The sequence below is a fragment of the Pongo abelii genome, chromosome 7, assembly GCF_028885655.2.
Source record: "Pongo abelii isolate AG06213 chromosome 7, NHGRI_mPonAbe1-v2.0_pri, whole genome shotgun sequence".
NCBI classification, from domain to species: domain Eukaryota; kingdom Metazoa; phylum Chordata; class Mammalia; order Primates; family Hominidae; genus Pongo; species Pongo abelii.
The window spans coordinates 122,365,404-122,391,129 of record NC_071992.2 but is presented as its reverse complement, the minus strand read 5'-3'; the positions used below and the strand labels follow the sequence as shown (position 1 = coordinate 122,391,129).

Below are 25,726 nucleotides of genomic sequence, written 5' to 3'. Positions count from 1 at the left end.
GTATAGTTCATTTCTGCTTAAATGCCACCTCTGAGGAGCCTCTTCACACCTACTCCCCAATCCTCTGCCATCATACTCTATCTTTATAAGCTGCTTATTCTTCAAAATACATATCACTGTCATGCTGACATATTTTTATCTATATCTGTCTTCAGCACAGATATAGATAAAAATTAATCTAAGCTTCATGAGAGCAGAAATTTCTGCGTCATTCATCATTCTCTCCACAGCATTGAAAATAGTAAATTGTACAATGTAGATGCTCAAAAATTTGTTGAATAAAGAAATGAATGAATATAAATATTTTTAAATTCTAATTTAATAAAAATAATACACTGCCTGTTTAGAAATAAATTATACTAATTTATCTCTAATTGTGCAAGAATTATTTTAAAATTATTCATTCATAAACTAACTTTAAATTATTCTCAAAGCTCATATCAATTAACCTACTCTTAAAAGTGGAACATAGATCGGGCATGGTGGCTCATGTCTGTAATCCCAGCACTTTGGGAGGCCCAGACTGGCAGATCACGAGGTCAGGAGATCGAGACTATCCTGGCTAACACAGTGAAACCCCGTCTCTACTAAAAATACAAAAAATTAGCCGGGCATGGTGGCACGCACCTGTAGTCCCAGCTACCTGGGAGACTGAGGCAGGAGAATCCCTTGAACCCGGGAGGCAGAGGTTGCAGTAAGCCGAGATCACACCACTGCACTCCAGCCTGGGTGACAGGGCAAGACTCCGTCTCAAAAAAAAAAAAGGGAAACATAAAACTAAGTGTAAATGAATGCACTGAATTCTCTTATTGACCATATAATGGTAATGAAAAGTGATTGTTTAAACTGGAATAGTTTTATAATCAAGCTGGAATCTTTTCACAATTTTAAAAACAAATAAAAAACAAACAAAATGTAATACATAAAAGAAGACGGAGAATGTATACTAGGATAACACAATGTTGATAATTTTATACACTTATGGAAAATAGTGTTTAAGATTTGACAGTCAATTTTATTTGATCATGCTGAAAATAACATCTCTTAGCCTACATATCTATTTTGATAACTAAATTATCTCGTAGACTATTTGCTGGTCTTTAACTTAATTGTTCAAGTCCACAAATGGGTGGTGTTTAGAAACTCTAGCCTTAAGGTTTGGAACGGACTGCCCAGTTGTATGTTAAAGCTTCTACAGTCTAAGGAAATATTGGTGTGATAATTCACTGTAGATCTTCCACAAGAGAGTAAATTATGATTCATTTGAGAATGATGAGAAGTCTTATTTCAAAGCATAAATCTAAATTATTTGACCTGGATGATATTCAAAAGGAAGATGATATACGTGACCCCTTATCAACCCCTGAAGAACACTTGATTTTCAGTTTATATTTTTCCCCAAACCTGGTTGTAAGCTGGTGATGATCAATCAACTATTTCTAATGACTTATGACCAATGGCAAGTTTAGGAAGGAGGGCTGGTCAAGGTTACAGGTCTAGTAGACTTTGGCCAAGAAAGAGAACAGAACTTATTAGTCCCTGTGGGGTTTGAACCTGCAGCCTCAGGCTCATTAAATGCACAGGAAATCAAACTCCTCTACCTAGACCAAAACTTACCAAGCAATTCCTTTCAAGGATGTGATTTATGTCTAGTTGGCGTTAGTTTTTAAAGACAAAATTAAAATATAGTGTTTTACTAATTATTTCACTATTCAAAGAGAAATAATTGGAGGAAGATATAAGAAGAAAAATATCCAAGTCTCTTATAAATGTCTAATTTTTAAAAATTCTAAAGGCACATAGCTCAAAGCCAAAAAATGGCTGAGGATTCTAAAAATGTAGTGTATTTAATTAAAGTGTCAATCCCAAATCAAAATAGTATTAATCATTTTGCTAATGAAAGGCTTTCAATTTAAAAAGGCTATATTTTGAATAGAAAGACATTGACATTTTGCAGAATTCATTAAATTTAACTGGAACCCAAATAATGATACTTTACCTTAAAGTTTTATGTAATTTGAGAGGACACATTTTTCATTCCTCTTGAGCTTTTGTTTTGGCTATTCTATTTTTTTTTTTTCTCTTCCTAGGTTATTTTCTCTTAATTTATGCTCCCCTAAACTTGAGTTACTCTACTGTCTCTACTCCTTTACAAGCTGACCATTTCCACTTAACAGGAAGATTCTTTGGTTTCAGGCTCTCAAACCCACTCTCTTCTCAGTGCCGTAAAAGAACAGTCATTCATTCAACATGAACTTACCACTGAGAAATACTCATATTATCTCACAACTAAGCTTCTCCTATCACACAGAGGTCTCCTTTTAAAAAAAAATTAGAAATACCAGACTTACATTCATGTCTAACCTTTCTCTTTATTTTTTCCTTTTTGACAATAGACCCTTCAAAATTCTGACTTTTCCTCCTTTACTATAAAACTGGGGCTAAAAATTTCCCTTACAATCTCTATTTATCCACATCATTCCCCCTGCAGGTCTTGATTGCTCCAAAAATAGAGACAGTTCAAGTCTCTACTTCCTTTGCCATTGCAAACACAAGTACATTAGTACTGTCCCTGAGAGCCTGCAATTTAGCAGCATAAATAGGACAAGTAGTTTGCAGAAGAGTGGCTATAGCAATTTTTAAGAAAAGAGTTTGATTTCCCCATTCCCCCTCCTTAAAATGAAGTGACTGCTTCTGTCTCTCCAGAATTTTCTCCTCCTAAATGCAGGTGCCAAAGAATAATACAGAATGATTCAACTTCTTCATTTATTCATTAAATAAGAAGTTAGATATAAATATTATAAGTAATGTGAATAATCTGACAAAGCAAACTTTCCGCATTTCTAATTTTGCATTTTTTTCAACTCTAAAATTCTAAAAAAAATTATTACTTTTTTTTGTTATTGTTGTTGTTGTTTAGAGATGGAGTCTTGCCCTGTCACCCAGGCTGGAGTGCAGTGGTGTCATCTCTGCTCACTGCAACCTCTGCCTCCTGGTTTCAAGTAATTCTCCTGCCTCAGCCTCCTGAGTAGCTGGGACTACTGGTGTGCGCCACCACCCATGCTAATTTTTTGTATTTTTAGTAGAGATGGGGTTTCACCATGTTGGCCAGGCTGGTCTTGAACTCCTGACTTCAAGTGATCCACCCGCCTCAGCCTCCCAATGTACTGGGATTACAGGCGTGAGCCACTGCACCCAGCCTAAAAAAAAATCATTACTTTTGGATAAAGAGAATAATTCAAATGTATTTATTTCCTATTAAAATGTTATTGAAATTGCCAACATTCATAGTAGTATTTTAAATGATAAACATATGCAATGAAGATCATTCACCATTTCTAAATTTAGTCAAAACATTAATAACTTACCCAACTTAGGCTTTGTTATTTTTCCAATCTGTAGGCATGCAAAACGGAATATTTTGTTGACTTCTGATAAAATTCTACTAACCAACTGCAGTATTTCTCAGTTACCAGCACATTACTTGATGTTTATGAGGAACTAAATCCGGGAAAAGGGTGAGCATACATAATGGACCCTTTTCTAAAACTAAAAAAAAAAGGAAGATGAATTAACAAGACTCTCTCTCAGAAACATTCTTTCTTCCAGGGCCTTGATGTCTACAATCCAGGTAGCTGCAACAAGATAGGGCTCTGCTGCATACCCTGAATGGCACAGTACTTTGTGACCAATAATCTCTGAATAATTTTCCCCACAGCAGAAATATTTACAATCCTATAAAAGAAAAGTGGAAGCTATCTGAAGGTCCAACCTAGATGGCTAAATAACACTACTGCCACGCAATGATACACCAGCCTCTATAGGTGATGATGTGGCTCTATATCCACCAAATGGAGTGAGGGCCATAGAAACTGTTCACTAAAAACAGAAGATGGCAAAGTATCACACATGGTTTGAGTCTAATTTTGCAAAAAAAAAAACAAAACAAAAAAAACAGTGAATATATGCAGAAAATAATATACAAAAACGTTTTAAACAATGGTTTTCTGTGAATGATAAGATTTAGGTCATTTTTAGTTTCTGCTATATAATTTTTCTGTAGTGTTTGACCCTTTGCAATTAGTTTATTTCTTTATATTTAGGAATAAATGTAAGAGGTGTATTTGTATTTCTGAAAAATAAGTCATTTCATCCCAAGCAGGAAAAACAAATATCCCTTTTGTTTTCAAACACATTCTGCACGTACCTTTTATCTTTTAAAGCACTTATCACATTAAATCAGAGCTATTTGATCACTTATCAGTCTTCTGGCTTATAAATGAGCTCCAAAAAGAGCAGTCATTACTTTTAACCAATACTGTTTCGCTGTGCTTAGCACAGGATATGGCATGTTATAGATGCTCACTAGTTTTTGAGTGGCTACTTGGATTCTGCCTTTCATCCAGTGACTTCTTTCTCCCATACATGCCTCTAGTAGAATTACTATCACCTCCACAAGATGCTGTCCCGTCTTTAACAGATTTGGGGACCAAAATTAAAGTGTGTGCAGGCATCATGGTGAAAAATCATTTGGGTCAAAAAGATGTCATCTTGCAAAATCAGTTGAGCCTTCACTAGGATCTCTATCAACATACTGAGACCCTCCACTATAAACCAATTCCTTGCTACTCTCCAGGCCCTACTACACACTAAGTCCCAATATTTTAGTGTTACTGTACATATGTTGACCAGTATTTTGTCTCCAGTTACTTAACCATGCTACCAGAAACAATTCTTTCCCTCAGATTAGCCTGGAACCTGTCACTTGTTCGTAGTTTTCTGCAACAGATTCTGCACATCCCTTTGTTTCTATTTCAACCAGCATCAACTTACTCATTGCCTCTCTCTGATCATTATTTACTAAATAGGAAGATTCATGAAACAATCAAGTTCCACTAGTCCTTTTTTTCCACCTGAGACTGTAGTTTTCTGGAAACTTGGAAGTTTCCTAGATTAAATATATTTCTTAGATTTTACATGAAATTGCTAAATTATTTATATATTTTTTTCAAGTATCATACACATAATTATTAGAGCAAGAAGTTTTTTTAATGTATAAAAAGATAACTTTCTTATACAGGGTATTTAAAAGCTGGGAGAATTGCTTAGGTATTTGTAAATATGCCTGTAACTATACTAACCTATGCTTTTAAAATTCCTAGGTTTTCTATGAGAGTCACAACAGGCATCCTGCACTTCCCACATTAACCTCAGAGTTACATTTTAAAATCGACATGTGGATATGGTCAACTAATACGATGTCATGGTAGACAGACTACACTGTTCACAGATTGCAGGAAGTTTTGACTAGAAGCTCAGTGGTAATATTGACAAGAAAGCCAAGCAGACGGACTCTGGCAGAAGTGGAACTCAGAATCATCGGGACAAACATTGGCAGTGCTAATCCAACTCCTAGACACAAAGTAGCTGCCCTGCGAGGCTGACCTCTGTGTTTAACAGGTGGATCCTTTATTGACAGGTGTATCCTGCCAAGTGAATCCTATCCTGATTCCTTTGAACACTGGAAGCACGTAGTTCTTGTTATGATTATATGGTTACCAGCCAAACTTCTGATTTAGATTCCCGTGTAGTTTTCCACAACAGTTAGAGAATGCACTAGTCAGGCTAAATCAAGCATGGCATACACTTAAATGTTACATGTCTTATTTTAAATTAATAATCTTTCAACCCAGTTAATTTTCCCATATCAGTCAATATTTTCATGCCTTTGTTTCTGGATTTCAAAACAGAGCCCGATGAGGGACTATAACAGCTTAACTAAATTAATGTAATGATGAGTTACTATGCATTCCTATTAAAATATTTATAAAACAATAATCCCCAAAATAAAAATTAGAAGATGTTAGGAATGTAGAAGAATTACAAAGGTTATTGTAAAAAAAAAAAAAAAAGGAAGGTTAACGATGTCTAAACTAGGCATCAGTGACATAAATCGGTGACTTGTTTTGCATGTTTTAGATTTACTTTCTTGTCTCCTTTGCTGCCAGCACTTGGGCAACCCAATTGCTAAGTGGGAGAATGAGGATGCCAAACACCTCACAGCTGCATGGTGGGGGTGACACTGGTAAAACAAATTAATAGCTCCCTGCATGGAAATCTAATGCAGAATACTAGCTAGAATCGAGGATAGTGCTGATAAAAATATCCAAGAATCATTTCTATAAAATCTGAAGCTGTAACATGGAACGAATTCTTATAAACTCCACATACATGAATTCTATAAGATAGCCTCACAATTTAAAGCTTTCTTTTAGAAGGATAACATTTATTTACCATTGAATTACCTGCTTTGCATTTTTTCACTCATTTCCACAGCATGCACTTACAGAATATCTGCTAAATTCTAGGTGCTGTGCTGGACAATTGGGCTGGAAACATGAAATGCAGTCTCTCTCTTTGTGGAGTTCACTGTGTTTTGGAGCAACAATCATGTCCTCATATCACATCAAAGTAGTTAATAGAAGTATGCACCGAGGCCAGGCCTCAATGTTAGTCCTGCCCTGACCCTGTGAACCAGGCTGCACTGCACAACAATCAAACCTGTTTCAGTCTCCTCCTTCCCCTTTCCTTTTCCTTTCCCCAACCCTCCCCTCCCCCTTCTTTGAAACGCTCCCTGCTTTTTGAGAATTCATCTCCTACACACAATTTGCCAGGAGTATAATTCCTTTAAGGAAACGTGTTAAGGTCTCCCAGGAGTTCTAAATGACTCACAGGTTCTACAAAAATTACATTTTTAAAAACTTTTAATTTTAATAATAATATAATAGGAAAACATACTGTGCAGTAATAATTCACAATTTAAATGAAATTTGTTTGATTATACTTTAGTTTCTTTAATTCTTTTTTTTTTTTTTTTTTTCCAAACTGAGATTCTTAGCACCCAGGCCAAAAGATCCAAGGATATCTTCTAGGGAGTCCATTAACAGCGGGTCCTTCAGAAACATGACTCCGAATCTAAACAAATAATTATATCCTTGCCCTAAAAAAATTGCTTACTTCACTAAAAATAAGTTTATGGAGCTAAGTTGAGCAAGTAACAACTGTTTAATCTGATGCTATCTACATTTCCAGCACAAATTGAAGAGCAAGGATAAAATGAATTCTTAAAGAAATGGAAAAAATTACCAGATTTTCCTTATATTCACGTATTGAATACTGTAAATTTATATAAATGTCACTTATTCACCTCTTTACATAAAAAAGTCAAAGTTCCATAAAATACCTTCAAATTTATCCCTACTAGTATTGTTCTTCATTGCTATAGAAAAGCTCATTTTTTGTCAGAAAAATATCCTTACAGTTCTTTTTTTAAATCTCAAACAGTTTTTAAACATGCACTGAAAGTCAAAGATTATTTAGAATGCCAGCTATTTTGAGATGTGCATCTATAACAAATTATTCTCTTCCATATTTCAGTTCTATTCAGTTTAATCTGGGTAGATTTGTTGAAATATAAAACCTGAAGAAAAGAAGTACTGATGAACAAATATCTATCCCACACTGACAGCCAGCCATATAGCTTGTTAGTCCTATATCTGGGAATATACCGATAGCAAGGAATACTGAAAGGATATAATATTACTTCTCTCTCCTAGGATGTGCTGGGAAGAAAGGTATTGGAGGTCACTGGGATTCAATGTGAGGCTTCAATGCTTTCCAGAGGCCCCAGATATCATAGCACTGAAAGTGTCAGACTTCTAATCCTAGATTGCTTTCCTTACCCTAACATGGGACAGTAATCTTTGGAAACCAGATTTTTAAGTTTTCTCTCTGCCCAAGTTCTGCCTGTACGACTCCCTCATAAAATATTGCTCATGAAATATTTTCATTTACATTTAAGATAAGAAAACCATTCACTCACCATGATAGATTAGTTACAGACATTGCAGCAACTTGTTGAGGAGTCTTCTCTTGATTCCAGAACAGGAAATTAGCAGGTCAAGTCGACAACACCGCTAAAAATTTTAGCTTTGCTTCTGGAATGATGCACAAACCACTTAGTTACTCACAGTTTGAGAGGACCTATAAAGAAAAGAAATAAATGAATATCTCTAGTACCTGGTCTATATGGTTTGTCACAGATTTATTTCATCCATATCAATGGTTTTGTCATGGTATAAGATACACACAAAAAATACGATTTTTTTCTTAAAATATAAGACATGTAATAAACGAAAGATAAAATTAAACCAACCATATGATAAGCTGAATGCTTTACTTTTAAAACCATCTGAACGGTTAATAAAATGTTCAATCCCCGGAGTAGAGAATTCAGGGAAATGAGAGAATGTGATTTGGAGGAACCAAATATTTTCTCATAAGGTTATACTCTCCAAATCAGTTTTATATACCTGTGATAAAAAAATTAGAACAAAGATCCAGATTAGCCCATAGCAAAGAAAGAAAGAAAGAAAGAAAGAAAGAAAAAAGAATTCCATGATACAAGTTGCCATCACACCCAAGGCTTTAACAAAAAATTATTCACTAAATAATTTAGTGAATTAAATTATTCACTAAATAATAGAAAAAATGATTTATATTGATTAACATGGGGGAGATAAGCCAGGGTGTTATGTATGTAACAAATATGACAAACATCTCCACACATGTATTTTGACATCTACTATAGGGTCCTATGGTTTTGAATCAAAATCAATCAAATTAATTCCATAGTACTGTTAGCACTTTATTCAGTCAGGTCATTAATCCAGTGCTTTTCAATTAAACAAACACCTATTGAGCATATCCTATGTGAACGTACACTATCCTAGCTATAGCTCAAGGATGAATAAAATAAGACATTGTTCTTGTGCTCAAATAATGTTTTATGTAAAATAAGATGATATCAATAAAATAGGGAAAGTGTTCTAATAAAGGCACATACAGGGCATGTGGGAGCACAGAAGAGGGGGCTTCCAGCCCAGTCTCAGGGATTCGGGAAGGATTTCCAAAGATGTGCCCCAAATGATTACCATTAGGGTTGGCTACAAGTTTAAGAAAAAGCAACCCTAAATAAAGTGGCTTAGAAAAAAGTTTATTTTTCTCTCATACAAATAAATCTCGACCTGAGAAGGCCAAGGCATATATGGCAACTCCATGGACACCAGGGAAGGAGGTGTATTCTTTCTTGTAGTCTACCCTTCTCAATCATGTGTTTCCCTTCATGGTCCAAGAGGTTGCTGAGCTCCAGCGAACATGTCTGCATTCCTGCCAGCAGAAAGGAGGAGGAAGTAAAGAAGGATGCTTCCTAAAATTTACACATGACATTTCTGCCTACATTTTATTGGCCTGAGTTTAGTCACTTGGCCACTCTTACTCTAAAGACAATTGGAAAATGCAGCCATTATTCGGGGCATCTAGCATCCTAACCGTAAACCAAAGTGCCTGTTGTTAAGGAAGGTGGGGAAGTGGATACTGGCAGAAAACTAGCAGCGTCTGCCACCACGTTTGAGACTCGGTGCCCTTGACCCCCAGAGTTTTGTGGTTTTTTTACTTACTGCAAAGTGGAAAACATGGGGCAAAGGAGAGATGGGATCAGTCCATTTTTTACTGACAATTTTACATTTTATATTTATAATTTTAAATATCAAACTTCAGCTTCCTTAAGTCATTCATAAGCAAACAAAATATTTCTCGTGCCCTATTACTCTTAGTATTAATGATACAAGGATTAATAAAATATAATATTTACATATAAAGAACTCACCATTTAACATAGAGGCCATCATATTTTTAAAAAAGGACAAAAATAAAGCACACTCTGAAAACTGTTGTGTGCATACAAGTGCATATGAGTGGCTGTCTAGGAATAAAGCAAGAACCATGATTTTAATGAATTCTAATTTTAGCTGGACCCTGACTGCCAGAATAATAATACTGGCCTGCCAGTGAAGTAAGCAGCTATGAAGTTTCATCCACATCCTAACTTGTCTGTTTACATTCCAAAAGAGGCTGTCTATCCTGTCCTTGGTAAAATTGTTATGGCATATAGACTTACATCTGTAAAGGCAAAGGAACTCCAAATTCTGACACCACAACAGTTAACTTCAAAAGTTTCCAAGCTGTATTGCCTGATTTTTATCGAGGGTTCAGTTTACCAAAAAAAAAAGTATATATACATATATATATATATACACACACACACACACATATATACACATATATATGGAATATTGTCTGATGCAATTCATTCTTCTAGATATATTTAATTCCATCTTTAGAGAACTGTATATCTGGATGTTGTTATTTTCATGCCTAATCAAATTGCTTTTACTAAATTACACTGTGGAGTTTTGCCAAGTTTGCATTGAGAGACATCTTTAAAAAAAAAACAATCAACAAGCAAAAACCCAGACTATGAAATCAACTATTAGGCTTAGTGGACAAGTTGCCAACACACAAATGTTGCCTTTATGAGCACTTAAAGGAAAAAATTGTGTTAGGTCTGAACACCTGTAAAACTATTATTCTAAATTTCTGGGTTGCTTTTCTCCTAGGGTCTTTACTGCAACTTACTACAATTCTTTCCTTGCATTAACTTATGGGAAGCTCTGAAACAAACCTGTGACATTTCTTTAAGAACTATTCAAGAGTTCTGCTAACCATTTTTTTATTATTATTTTTGCCAACTTCAATTTTAACCTTTTTAAAATAAGCACACAGATATATACAAACATATGCATACATATATATATTATTTAATGTAAATACATATAAAATCCCCCCAAGTCCTTTTTGAAATAAGAAAGTGTAAAACTAAAAACCACAAGTGGAGAATTGTTTGCTTCTGCAGAATGCAAAAATAATACAAAAACAAACTGGATCCTAGAATCTTAGATGGAGCCATATGAACCCATTGCTTTTGTAGGTCAAAAATGGTCAAATATTGTCAATGTACATGGTACAACTTAATATAACTGAAGAGTTGACCAAGATAGCCTTAATGTTTCCCTCAGTTTGACTAAACTTTAGGTGGGTTTCTTCCTGTCTATGGCCTCCTGACTTCCTTTTCCTTAGGGTATTTACTTCAGGAAACTTGCAATTGTAAATCCATTCTCTGCCCCTTTGAGATGCAAAGCTTGTGTCAACCACCTGTCAGTTTCATAATCCAGTAATGTATTTCTCAAGGACCTGGGAGCCTTCCCTTTAAAATGTAGCCATTGAAAAAGATAGCTTTGCTAGCTGCCTCTCCCTGTGGGAGGGTAGAAGTCTAATTTAAATAAGTGCCAATTAGTAAACAAAGATGGCATAATCAAATTGACCAACCATGCCCTCCCGCAATGTCCTCTAGAACTTTTCTGCTAGCTCAATCCAGCACTTAAAAACACTTCCGCCTTTTGTTTTAGTGGAGTTGTGTTCAGTCTCTCTCCTCTATTGCGGTAATATGGAATCCAGTTTTTCTTGCAGCTGTTTAACTCTGTCTGATGCATTTTTTCTTTGACAGCATATTGTTTTTAGTCCTTAAAGTTCAAGATAATTTCCTAAGATCCTAGCCATAATGTTTAAAAGTGAAATCTTTGCTCAATGTCCTTTACCTGCAATAACTACCAACTTGGAATTTGATAAGCTTATATGTAGATTTCTAAAATAAAATAAATATTAAAGAATTGCATTTTTTCTGATGACACCAAAAGTAAAAAAATTAAAAAGAAAAAAAACTTACATGTTTATAAGAAGTAAATATCCAAGCACACAAAAAAATTTATAGTGACCATTCATAGCAATTATACTAATCATGCTAACATTCATTTTGTTGTTATATCATCCTTCCTTTTCTTTTACAACTTATAACTATCTGATTTATTTTGTCAAGAATAGGCACAATGTACCTAACAGGCACTCAAAGCTTACTGAGTTGAAAAAAATTAAAAAGCCTGTTATATTTACATTTTTATGATGTGATTTTTTTTAAAAACCCTGTATTGGGCTTGTTATTTTTTTAATTACATGTAAATGATTGATTGCTTATCAATGTAATCTTTCCAGAGAAAACATCTTTAAAATCTTCACAGAAGTTTAAATTTTGTGTTCATTTTGGTGATTCCTAATCTTAACACAAATCTCCAACATCATTCTCCACACTTACGTATGAATTCATAGCTTTCAGCCAAAATTCTAACATTGCTAAGAGTGAGATCTGCCCCTTTTTCACAAGAGAAAGACTATATCTTCATATTAGAGGAAACTTTTTAAAATATATGGGGTGATTTGACTTTCCCTGAATGCCCAGCTATGATATAAGCTATAAGCATAAACAAAATTGTTCTCTTTAGGTCACTCTTTTAGTGCAATATTAAGGAAAAGAGGATGTGAATTTAATGAACCCTCTCTCTTTTAACATATTTATTAAAATGTGAAGAGTCCTTGAATACAACAACGGATTATTGGGATGATACTTTACCAAAATAATTATTTTAATCATTTTATTCATGAATGAGATTTTAGGCTTCAAATCCAGCTGAAAAAAATATTATATTCTAATAAATTCATTTAGTTGTAATTACTTTGCCATTCACAAATCTTCTGTGAAGTGATTTTATTTAAGCAAAAGACACATTTTTCTAACCTACTTCTATGCATACCTAGATGCTGCTGTATCATCAAGATCTTAAAATTCTGTGAATATCAGTTTAAGTAACCTACCACATAATAAATATAGGTTTTCTATATTTCATATTTAAAACAGTAAATCTACAAAAACGGTTCTTGGAAGGAGAACCAAAATGGTTCAAGGTTTTGACCATAAGCACCATAAGCATTAAGTGTACACAGTGAATTACATCGCCTTGCCTGCAGAAAATTAGGCTTCAATTCCCAAGGGGATACTAAACATCATAGATAATTTCAAACTGGGTTATCCAAGGGTCCATTGGATTTTGTTTTAAGAGATGTACTGTGCAGGTAATGAGGTACATATATATTTGAATTCCACTCAGGGCACTACAAGAGATAATGGGCATAAAATGAAGAATAAAATGCATGAGGTATGAAGAGAAGACTTTTATGCTAAAGATTCAAATAAATGTTAGCAGAACAAATTATCAAAGAAATATTAGACTCTTGAGTTTTACAAGGTGGATTCCTTTTTATTTTCACATCAAATCTAAAGCCTCTTTCTTGTTTTCTGATTTCCCTATAAACTTACCTTATTGATATTTCCTAACCTAGGCTCTCTACTCTGCTTGAGCTTGCTTACTTACAATGCTCATACCTGAGCTCTGAATATACTATACATTTCTGATTCTTCTCCGTACTGAAGTTTTCTTTCCCCTCTAATCTCACTTATCCAAATTCTTCCAGAATCAATACAAGGTCCACAGATCCTGTGAATTCTTGCCAGATAGTTTCATGCTTCTCTGATCGCCCCTCTTCTAAGCAATCTACAACTAAAATACATTCCACATTAAAATGTGTACTGCATTTTTCATATGACTTTTGTTTTTGCAAAGGTCAGTAATTATGTCTTTTATGTTCAAACTCCAGAGCATCTAGCTAAGTACCAAGAACTCTCCAGGTGTTAATACACTAAGCGACAGCCAGAAAGTCGTTCTGTCTGCCCAGGGACTCAAAGAGACTCACGTCCTGCCTCGCAGGAAGGCCAGCTGACCTAGGTCCCACAGCAGATCCTGAAACAACCCTGAGAAGTGGTTCCAGCCGTCTCACCTGCAGCTTGAGACAAGTCTTGCCCACAGAGGGACCCGGAGGGAGATAAGCTGGTCAGTGCTCCTGCAGGCTGACTCTGACCTTGGCCCCATGTGGGTCTTAAAACAGCACTGCATTAGGCTCCAGCCCCTCTCAACTGCAATCTGAGAGCAGGCTTGTCTGCTCAGGGACCTGTTGGGAGACACGCCTGTCCATGACTCCAGAGACAGACTTGAAGACTTGGTCTCAGCTGGAGATCCTGAAGCAGCCCTGTGACTTGGTTCCAATCCCCCTCAGCCACAGACCAGGGCAGTATTAGCTGTCTAGGGGCCCATACAGTGACCCAGATGGAGCCTTCCCAGGGACGTGGAGGATGCCACACTTCTTCCCAGGGACCTGTAAGCCACACTCATCCACACATGTAGTAACAGTGTAGATGTAGCTTTCCCAGGGACCTGTGAGCCACACTCATCCACACATGTAGTAACAGTGTAGATGTAGCTTTCCCAGGGACCTGTGAGCCACACTCATCCACACATGTAGTAGCAGTGTAGATGTAGCCTTCCTAGCCACCTGTGAGCCACACTCATCCACACATGTAGTAACAGTCCACCATCTGTGGACCCTGAAGCAGGTCCTTATGCCAGAACCAGCTCTGTGGACCAAGGTCCTGGAGATATCCCAGTCCACCAAGGGACCAGATGGGATCCATGCCCACTAGAACCCTTATACCAGGCCTGTCAACCTTGGACCCTGCTACATACCCAGAAGCAGTAACATGACCCAGATCCAACCCCATTCCACAATGATCCTGGAGTAATCCCATCAGCCAGGAACCTAACAAGAGAAGGGAGAATGGGAGAAAACATTTTCCAACAAGATAACTGAAAAGGGGTTAATATCAAAAATAGATAAGGAACTCAAACAAATTCAATAGCAAGAAGGCAAACGACTCCATTAAAAAAAAAAAAAATGGGCAAAGGACCTGAATGGACATTTCTCAAAAGAAAGAAATTCTGTCATTTGAAACAATTTGGATAACCTGAAAGATAGTACGCTAAAATCAGCCAGGAACAGAAAGACAAATATTGTATGATCTCAGTCATATGTGAGATCTACAAAAGCAGAACTCATAGAAGCAGAAAGTAGAATGGTGGTTACTAGGGGCGGCAGGCTGGAGGTAGTGGGGGAGATTGGGAAGATGTTAGTCGAGTGACACAAAATTCAGTTAGACTGGAGGAATAAGTTCAGGAGATCTATTGTACAACACAACACGGTGACTATAGTTAATAACGATGTATTGCATTCTTGAAAATTGCTAAGACAGCAGATTTTTTAATGTTCTCACCATAAAAAATGATACATTAGTGAGGTAATGGACATGTTCATTAGCTTGATTTAGCCATTCCACAGTGTATACATATATCAAAACATCATGTTGTATATCATAAATATATACAATTTATATTTGCCAATTAAAAAATAAGAAAAAAATGTTTAATGTAAAAAGTGAATAAAATAAAATGTTAGCAACAATATGACTTGAATGACTCAAAAATAATAATTTAAATAGTGACATTATTATATTCTTACACTTGAATTATGAATTTTTGGAACTCCAGGACTTTGGAAGGATGTAAGTCAATCATTGGGGAAAGATATTATTTTTCCTGTGAAAATCGATTGTCTATATAGTTAAATTATTATTATTATTATTATTTTGAGATGGAGTCTCACTCTGTTACCCAGGCTGGAGTCGCCCAGGCTGGAGTACAGTGGCGTGATCTCGACTCACTGCAACCTCCACCTCCTGGGTTCAAGCGATTCACCTGCCTCAGCCTCCCCAGTAGCTGGGACTACAGGCATGCGTCACCACACCCGGCTAATGTTTGTATTTTGTGTAGAGATGGGGTTTTGACATGTTGGCCAGGCTGGTCTCTCGAATTTCCGACCTCAGATGATCTGCCCTCCTCTGCCTCCCATAGTGCGGGGATTATAGGCGTGAGCCACCACGCCTAGCCCATAGTTAAATTCTTAATGAGGCACAAAATAAACAAGGAAACCAAACTAACAGTTTTACTTTTCCCTTAAGGTAAACTTTCTCTAGAGACAAGATTTTAAAAGAGGGGGTTCTGCCTTGAATTTTTATAATTTGTGCTATCTTGTTATTAATTCTTAATAAGAAATCTATGCTTATAGAGTAAAATCAAAAGGATATTCGCTAAAGAATAAACATCTCTCCCTTTTCTGGCCTGTGTACCTAGCTATCAGATTTATATCTATATCTACTTCGATATCTATCTATCTACTTGGCTTTGATAAAATGGCAGCCTAACATATACAGTTTTACCTGCACCTTTATTTTTTACATACATACACATGTCATAAAGTCATGTACATATACAATATTTCCCTATCAATACACATATAGAGATGCCTCATTCCTATTCAGGATTTTAGAGCATTTCATTGAATGGATTTACCTTAATTCATCAGCCAATCTCATACTGAAGGAGATTGAGTTTGTATGCAATATTTTGCAATTACATAAGATGCTGCAGTGTATATCCTTATACACATGATATAATATTGGTTTATATTTGTGGATAAATACCTACACATAAAATTTCTGGGTCAATGCTATGCACATTTTAAATTCTAAAACACACTGGTAAGTAAGCTCCCTTTCATAGAAGTTGTACTAATTTACATTCCTACCAGAAATGTATAAATGTAATCTTTCTGACATTACTGCTTCTTGGAGAACCAACATATCCAGTGGATTTTACAAATACACTTCCTGAAATATACTCATCATCCAAGCCAGAAGTATATTGTTCCACCCATCCAGTTAATCACTAAGCCTGGTTGATTCTATCTCTGAAATATCTTTGGAATACATCCACTTTTCTCCATTCTCACTACCTCTACCCACTGTTTTCTGATGCCTGATTAATAACAATGACTTCATAACTGGCTTCCCTTTCCAGTTTAACTGTCATCTAATACATCATCTGCAATACACTGCAAACTGAGTGCTCTTGGTGGAACATGGTCATTTTCTACGTAAGAACTGCAGAGTAGAGAGGCAGGGTCAGAAACTCCTGGATGCGATTACCAGCTGTGCTTATTGGTAACTGTGAACTTGGGGAACTTAAGTGCATTTCTTGTTTATTTCTTCATTTGTAAAATAGGAATATTAGATGTAGTAATAAGCTCATGATAAAAATTTTATGTAAAAATGCATGAACTAACTTGATATTGCCTGCCACATAGTGAGTTCATACAATGATGATGACGACAATGATGAGGAAGAACAAGGAGACGCTGGTGGTAATAGATGTCTTCCCCAACACTCTTTAATTGCTCTATTTTGCCCTCGCAGTAAAGTATCAGTTCCCTGAGATGGTTCACAAGACTCCAGGTGATCTGACACCTGCTTTCTTTTCCACCTTCTCTCACTGAGACCCTTACCTCCTTTCCCCTGCTCCCCAATACACACTATATTTCAGCTAAGCTGATTTGCATTTTCCTGAATGCATCTGTGTCTCCACAGCTTACAGGCCTTTGATGTGCTATTTTCTCTTTGTCTGCTACACTCATCCCTTTCCTTTCCCCTCTGCTCAGCTAACTTCTAACTCATTATATCTCAACATGGACATCATTTCTTCCAAACTTTCCTAATCCTCATTATGTGCAGCCCCTATGTTCTTTCACAACATCCTGTTCTTATTCCATGACAACCTTCAGAAAGGGTGGTTTAATTACCTGGGCTGGTCTGTTTTCCATCTAGATTTTAAATTCCTTGAGGACAGACCGCAAGTTTTAATGACTTTGCAAACCTATGGCCTAGCACAGTGCCTAGGACAGGGAAGTTATTAAATCAACATTTGTTGAAAAAATGATAAATGTTTTACATTAAGAAATGTTAAGTTCTATACAATTTTGAACTAAGAGCAGTCTCTTTTTTCCTTTTAGACTATCAAAATACCATTTCTTTAATTTGGGGCCATATTTATAGGTTCTAAACTCCTAAAATGTCTATACTTTTACAACTTTTTAAATATTTTCTTGAAACTTGAATATTAATTATGAAATAACTATGAAAACTCTAGAGTAGAAGTCATCCAATTTTTCAAATCTGTTTTGCCCCTCAATTTTATCCAGAATGTAGTTCAGTTGTACAACATGTAAATTCACATCTTTTTATTTGTATATGCAAAGTGGAGTCAAATAATCCTGACATTCTATTTCCACAATCGTTGCACAAAATTTCTAACAGAACACAGATATGTGTCTCTCTAGAACAATTGAATGATTAAAGTCAGCATGGACGTATCCCAAATAAATGCTTAAGTAGCTTCCAAGCTGCTTTTATATCCTATTGACACCTATCCTGAAAATACAGTCTTTGCACAGGTTGAGAAATCCCACACATTGAAACTTCAGATCAGCACAGATGGTAACCTTGGAGACAAACTAATGCACAGCTTTATGTGTCCTCTCACTGCAGTGCAGTTGTCATTTTACTTGTATTAAAGTCATTTCATGGGAGGTATTAGTATTCAATTGAGCATGTCAGTAATTAGTCTAAAGCATTTATCACAGCAACATGTCTATATTTGTGATTAGCCTAAGCACCCCCTTCAGAAATATCCTTATGTTCAAATTACAGGAAGTATTTACCATAGCCAGAGAACTAAACAGTTACGAACCTAAGAGCAACTTTTAAATAAATTATTACTTCAAACAAAGATCACCCTAAAACAGTTTGAGATATTTTCTCAAGAATAATTAACTATATCAGATACTGCTATAATTTTCTGAGAAAAAAAATCATTTCATTCATATATGAACTATAAAGACAACTTTTGTCCCTGTGCGTTGATCTCATTTTCTCCTGAACTTTAATGCGATTGTAAGCTTCTTTGGTGCCTCCATCTTTCATATCTGCCTCTTATTGGTTCTTTCTCCTCTGTTTCTGATTCTGTACAATCTTTCCTTGCCTCAGCTGTGACTTCAAACTATTCCTTTCTCTCACTTCTTCCCTGTATTCACAAATGCCACCAAATATTACCCTATACCCACAGCCTTCACCTTTTTACATCCACTCTCGTTTTCTGAGCTTCACCCTAACATTCTCATCACCAGTCAACTGGTGTATTAACTTAACAACTGATTCCAATAGGCTTCTGTCAGACTCCACTCCACTCACCCGTTTCTGATTTCTCCTTTGCATTTTCCTGAGTGCACTTGTGCCTCTATAGCTCATAGGATGTTTACGTGTTATTCCCTTTGCCTGCTACACCCATCCCTTTCCTTTCCCTCTCTCTTTGGGTAACTTGTAACCCTTGACTTCCAGGGTGCTGAAACATCCAAGCTCTCCAATTTTCACTGTTCTTCATGGATCCATCACCATTTTTCCATATGGTAATATTGTTCAAAGTTCTATCTAATGTGATTTTCTCAGGAGATAATTTTCAAATTTTTAATCTATGGAGTTGATCTTTTTCTTTGGCTTCCAGAATAATTTTCCCTAATTTTTTATTAAATGGTTGCCCGAGGTCGTTTTCGTTTCTGTTTTGTTTTGTTTACTGCTCAGTTGCATATCTTGAAGTCACTTTCTCCTCTTTATTCTGATTGCCATCCCCCAAGTTCAAGTCCTTATTATCTTTTGTTTTGACTGGTTTATTTTTTTCAGATTTTTTAAAGCATCTGAATAATATTTTAAAATCTTAAGAATGGACAAATATCCTAATTTTTTAAAAAAGGTAAATTCTTTGGGCATTTAAAATCTTCAGTGTTTAATGGGGAACATATAATATAATGATTTTTTGAACATTTGGATAATTTTGATCATTTGGATTATCAAAAAATCATATGATCAAAAACCTAATAATCAAAAAATCATCCTAATTTTTTTTAACTCTTAAAATTAAAAAATCTTCAGTGCTTGATGGGGAACGTATCATCGACAAATACTTGAATCCTCTCCACTGATCACTGGTGTTCCTGGTATAAAGTTTGCACATAACTGGCTGGAAATTATTGCATTGGCCTTCAAACTTGTCTCTAACCCTCCAATCCATATTACAATGTAATTTTATTAAGGGAAAGCACTTACATATGCAAATTTCTTATTTAGAAAACCTCTGATGACTATTCCTACAACCTAACTATTACGCTTGGGATCCTCTTCAGTGTGGCCTATGCTATATCTTCTGGCTTGTCTTCCCTCGGATTACTACTGCTCAGTGTGTTTGTTTCCACTCTCTGCCGAAGGCCTAGCACAGTGCTCTTCACTTGGAACTAGCCCAAAATTAAACAGAATTCTTGGTTCAAAACTCACGTTTTTCAGGTGTATTTTATTGTACTCAAGGGTAGCACTAAATAAATAATCATTTTTTAAAAGTACAATATCTCAAAACCAGCTGTTTTGATATATTTATCAATGTTTTTATAATGTTTTTAGAATCTACAATATATTTTGATGAGTCATTAAAGGTTTAATCCCATGTGGATTGCCCAATAAAAAAGATTGCCAAAAAACAGTTTAATTTTAAAAAAAGCAGCAGATTAAATTTTTTAAAATAAATGTTTCAAATGAGAAAATACCTTAGGCACATTTAATGAATCTTTCTGTATTCTCAGAACATAAGCATGTTAATGTTCCAAATTAACGTGGGACAAGTCGAGGAAAATCAGCTTTTGAATACAATGCACTTAGGAATGTAATATATAAATAGGTAGGGGTGTGTGCGTGTGTGTTTGTGTGTGTTTTCTGAAGGCTTTTCAGACATTGCTTCAATGTCCTTCATAGCACAGCCCAAGTCACCTTGTTGATATTCATCCTAAACTTTCCCACCCCTCCTGCCCCCTAAACCTGGCAACACGTACCTGGTTTCTCTCCAAATAAACTAAATGCATCCATGACCTTATGTTTCACAATGAACAAACTGATCATTATGTTCCCATTTTGAGGAATGTCCTTTCCCTTCTTGAACAGAAATATTAGTCTTGCAAAATCTAGCTCAAAAATCAATATCCACTTTAATTCAAATCAAATTCAGTTCCCTTCATATATGTACTCTTCACATTTTATACATTTTGTACATATTTCTATAGCAAGGTTCATCAGAAAACTCAATATGGTTTACCTATCTGCGAAAGGTGAACACTAAATGTTAATAATATGATATTATTTACCTACTTAAAAAATATTTATTATTTAAGAAACACTGAATTTGAAGTTTCTAGCCATGAGAATCATAACCTTTTGTTATGATTTTGTCATAACAAATGACAGTCAATGAAAGAGCAGATATAGTAATAGTCACATAAAATATAATTAATCATTTATAGGTATTTTAGAAAAAGTACAAAAGCAAAATAAACCCAATAACTACGTATTTACTTATTTGATCTGGTTTTTACTAATTCCTCAAGAACAATAATTATATCTTAATTTTTTTCCTAGTACCCATACAACCTAGTATAGTTTATTGCCTACAATCAACAATCAATAAATATCTGTTAAGTCAATTTTAGTTGAATTGCTATGTTATAAAGGTCATATAAGTTACTGATATTTCCTCTGTTAGACAGTGAAGGCATCTGCATCTACTGTTTGACTCATACTCAAACAATAGATAGTAGAAAACTAATGTCTACTTCTAAGAGGGTTAAGAGCTTCTCTGGTGATAACCACTACTCAGCCCCCAGGCACAGGCAGTATTCATTTTTTAGGGCATATTGCAATCCTGAAGTGAGGCATTTTTCACAAATACAGATCACAAAAGAAATCTGCATGTCACTCTTTGCTTAGGAAAATGTTATCTTCTTTAGGGCATTATTGGAAAATACACAACATGATAAAAATCAATTGGCTTCTCTTAAACAAGTCCTTTCATTGAGCCTAGAGAAGAATTGCCTATTCTCTAAAAGCCTTTGTCTTTCACTCCACAGACACGGACATGCTTAATTAAAACCGAACACCAAAGAGCTTCCTTTTTTTTTTTTTTTTTTTTTTTGAGACGGAGTCTTGCTTTGTCGCCCAAGCTGGAGTGCAATGGCATGATCTCGGCTCACTGCAAGCTCCGCCTCCCGGGTTCATGCCATTCTCCTGCCTCAGCCTCCCGAGTAGCTGGGACTACAGGCGCCCGCCACCACGCCCGGCGGCTAATTTTTTGTATTTTTAGTAGAGACGGGGTTTCACCGTGTTAGCCAAGATGGTCTCGATCTCTTGGCATCGTGATCCGCCCGCGTTGGCCTCCCAAAGTGCTGGGATTACAAGCGTGAGCCACCACGCCCAGCCAGAGCTTCCATTTTTGAACTCAACAGAAAGGGCCTCTAAACCTCAGAGAGTACCACTGAAGATTCAGTGAAGCCACAGCATCCTTGGAGGAATGATGTTGCCACTGGCAAAATGAATTAGGGATGGAAAAATAATTCAGATATTCATGCTGATGTGAAAAAAAAAAAGAACTTTTCTTAGTTTATCATCCAAACTAGGTTTCTTCACAGCAACTTTATTAACCATTTATTTTATTAAATGAAATTTACCCAAACCTCAGCCACAATTCTTTATGTTCTAAGATTCTATACCCCTAAAAAATGGACAACTGGAAACAATGACTCCTTGAAAAATGACTGAATGCCTCCTTTTTCAACCAAGTTTTAGATTTAAGAACCACATAATAGACAATTTAAACTTCCACATTTCCTTAATAGTCCCGGCTGTTCAGATTTACACAAGTAGAGAGGTTTTAGTTTACTATCACCACTACAATTTTCACTTAAAAGTTATGCTAACCTATCTTTGGATGCGTAATATCCTAGCTCTTTTTTATTATCTTCTGATAACACTTATTTATAAAAAGCCAAATTATATCAAGAAAATTGGTATTACTGAGAATTTGTTTGCTACCTTTGTCAATAGTTTTTTTCAATTCACTGGCGGAAAAAAAAAAAAACTGCTGCAACCCTATTACCAAGAAGTTGCCTCCTCTATGATCTTCATTCCAATGATTCTGTCTATCTTGCATAGTTTTAAAATCTTTTATACTAGTCCAGAATTTCAGCTGAAAGTCAACTTTTTACCGAATGATCAGATTCTTTCATCTCCTTCAGATCTTCAAAGAATTATAGTGCCATCAGTAGGTAATCCATGGTTTCAATTTTTCTGATTGTCTACCCACCACATGAGATAGGTCTCTAGCTTCTCAAACATACCATGTTATGCTTGAGTGACACAGGGAAGCTTTCAAAAAACCAATAATCATAATATATTTTAAAATTGTCTTACATGTGGAAAATACAAGCATTATAGAGAGAGCCATGTGCATGATCAAACGTATGTTTTATGTGTTAATCTTTCTCTGTATATTTTATGCACCAATGTTTCTTTTAATACATGGGATTTTCTAGACCTCTTGTACTCACCAACTTTCTTCACAGGATTTTCTACTTCCTTAGAAGACACTGGCATGATTCTATATGGAGATACTCTATATCCTCCTACATGGACTCACCTACGACTTAAACATTTCCATTCTTGCACTTATATAAATGTTATGGTAGAATTTTCTATTTGGATACTAAAATTTTTGTGAAAATTCTAGCAAAATGTGACAGTAAATATTTGGATAGCAAAGGCTATCTTTATTGCAGGAATATATGTGTTTAATGGTCTCAAATCTAGAATCTTAGAGTGAGAAGCTTTGCCCAATGCATCCCTCCTAGCTCTAGCCAGCTTTAATTCCTGCCAATTAGGAGTCCCTGTTATATTTTCTGCATATCTCTTAGTTATTCATTCACTTATCTAATATTTATTGAGTACCTGCTATGTGTTCTTATGTCATTCATTCATTTCTCTAACATTTATTGAGCAGCTGCTGCGTGTCAGGCACTTTTCTAAAGACATAAGAAATAATAAAATAGGCTCCCTGCTCTCAAGGATCTTGCAGCATAAGAGAAGTAGACAAACATAAATACAGAAACACAGTAATTAGTTACAGAAACTACGGCAAATGTTCTTTTAAGTGCAATTGGACAAAAGGAAGCACAGCTGTTTCCTCACAAGGAGGGTGATTCCAGGAAGGTGTTCACTGAGAAGATGACACTTGACACAACTTTTGAGAGATGATCTGTCAGATGCAGATGGTGTAGCATTTGTCAAGACACAAAAGAATTGTGAAAGGCATGTAAGAGAAAGGCATACTGGATTTTAGAATAAAGGATGAATGTGAGGGGTATGCGGTAAGATGTAAGACTGGAAAGGAATACAAGAGTGTTACACATAATATACAAAATTTCACTTTTCATGCATCAGCTGGCTAAATTCTTTCTGTCCACTGCTTCTACTGGGAGAAAGGCTGGAATCCTATATAATTCCCTCTTCACTCAAGTAGAAGTTTAAAAAAATTGGCCGGGCGTGGTGGCTCATGCCTGTAATCCCAGCACTTTGGGAGGCCGAGATGGATGGATCATGAGGTCAGGAGATCAAGACCATCCTGGCTAACATGGTGAAACCCCATCTCTACTAAAAATACAAAAAATTCGCCAGGCATGGTGGCACATGCCTGTAGTCCCAGCTACTTAGGAGGCTGAGGCAGGAGAATTGCTTGAACATGGGAGGCGGAGGTTGCAGTGAGCCGAGATTGTGCCACTGCTCTCCAGCTTGAGTGACAGAGCGAGACTCCGTCTCAAAAAACAAAAACAAAACAAAACAAAACAAAAAAACTGGGTAGCTATCTTTGTACCCTGATCCCTGTGGAGGGATTAGGAGAGAAACTGTAGTTCGTGGGAAGCAGATATCTGCCGCAAGCAGCTGGGGACTTAACATCTCCACCCCAACCCAATCCTGAGCTATTAACCTCCTAAAACTAGGGAACCCCAGCCACTTTGACATTTCTATGCACTCTAAAAGTCATCTGGTGCTGTGGAAGACAGGGAATGTGAGAAATCTCCAGTGGTTTTTAGCTCTTTAAAAATGTAACACATTCACTTTATATTATTTAAGTTAGTTTCTGAACTACCAGTCATCTGGCTTACAAATATTCTCAGGAATTTATTAGGTAAGAAAGTAAAGGAAGGCCCATACTCAGAAATTTGTATTTTGCAATAAACACCAGTAATTTGCTGTGTCTAACTTAGCTAAACTACCTAAGCCTTCTGTATATCAGTTTTCCCCCTTCCTCATGATGTTGTTTTAAAAATTAAGTTAACGCATGCAAAACACTGAAGCACTACCTGAGATATACAAAGCACTAAATACATATTACATGCTTTCATTATAAGTAGTAGCTTTCCTACTGTCCATTCTTCCAGCAAGAGTTTGAATTTCCGTTTGAGGATACACCCTCCTTAACTTTCATGTGGCTTGGATACAGGCCAATAAACATATTACAATTTACTAGCAATGGTGATTCCTTTGGGGTAGGCACATGGCCCAGTTGCAATGAGATAATTATGAATCTCTTCATGGGAAGGTTGGAGTTTCTGGTTTCTTTCTTGCTATATGTTAAAGTTGAGAGGTTATACAGCTGCAGTGGCAGCCACCATCCTTGCTATCACACTGAACCTGAGACTGAAACCAACACAATAGAAGGCAGAACTGAAATATGAAGAGAAAAAATCCCGTTGACATCATTCAACCCAGATCCATTCTCTAGAATATTCAGTTGCCATTAGTTCCATTTTGCTTAAGTGATCTGGGCATGGTCCTCTGTTATTTGTAAATGACAAAGTATTATATAATAAAGACATTATCCCAGAGGCTGTGAAGAGCCACAGAAAGATTTTGAGTAGGGAAGAAACTTGATCAGGTTTAAATTTTTAAAACACACCATTCCAGTGGCATTGGGAAGAATTGGCTGAGTCTGACAGAAGGCAGGAGGACCAACTGGGAGAAGATTATAACAATCTATGTAAGAAATGGTAAAGACCTGAAAGAAGGTAGCTGGGAGTGAGAATGGAGTGATGGAGGAGGAGGGACAGAAAGATAGTCAGGGACTGACTGGATTTGCAGAGTGAAGAAAAGCAAGGAGTCAAAGATGACTCCCAG

General features: G+C 36.1%; 1 protein-coding gene across 2 annotated transcripts in view; it reads right to left on the bottom strand.

Annotated features, from left to right (window-relative positions):
* OXR1 (oxidation resistance 1) overlaps nt 1-25,726 on the bottom strand; it is a 490,658-nt gene that overhangs the window by 392,006 nt on the left and 72,926 nt on the right. For both annotated transcript variants that reach the window (NM_001372293.1, NM_001372294.1), the window contains 1 exon segment: nt 7,883-8,043. In NM_001372293.1, coding sequence (NP_001359222.1) covers nt 7,883-7,905 — 23 coding nt within the window. In that variant the 5' untranslated portion in view covers nt 7,906-8,043.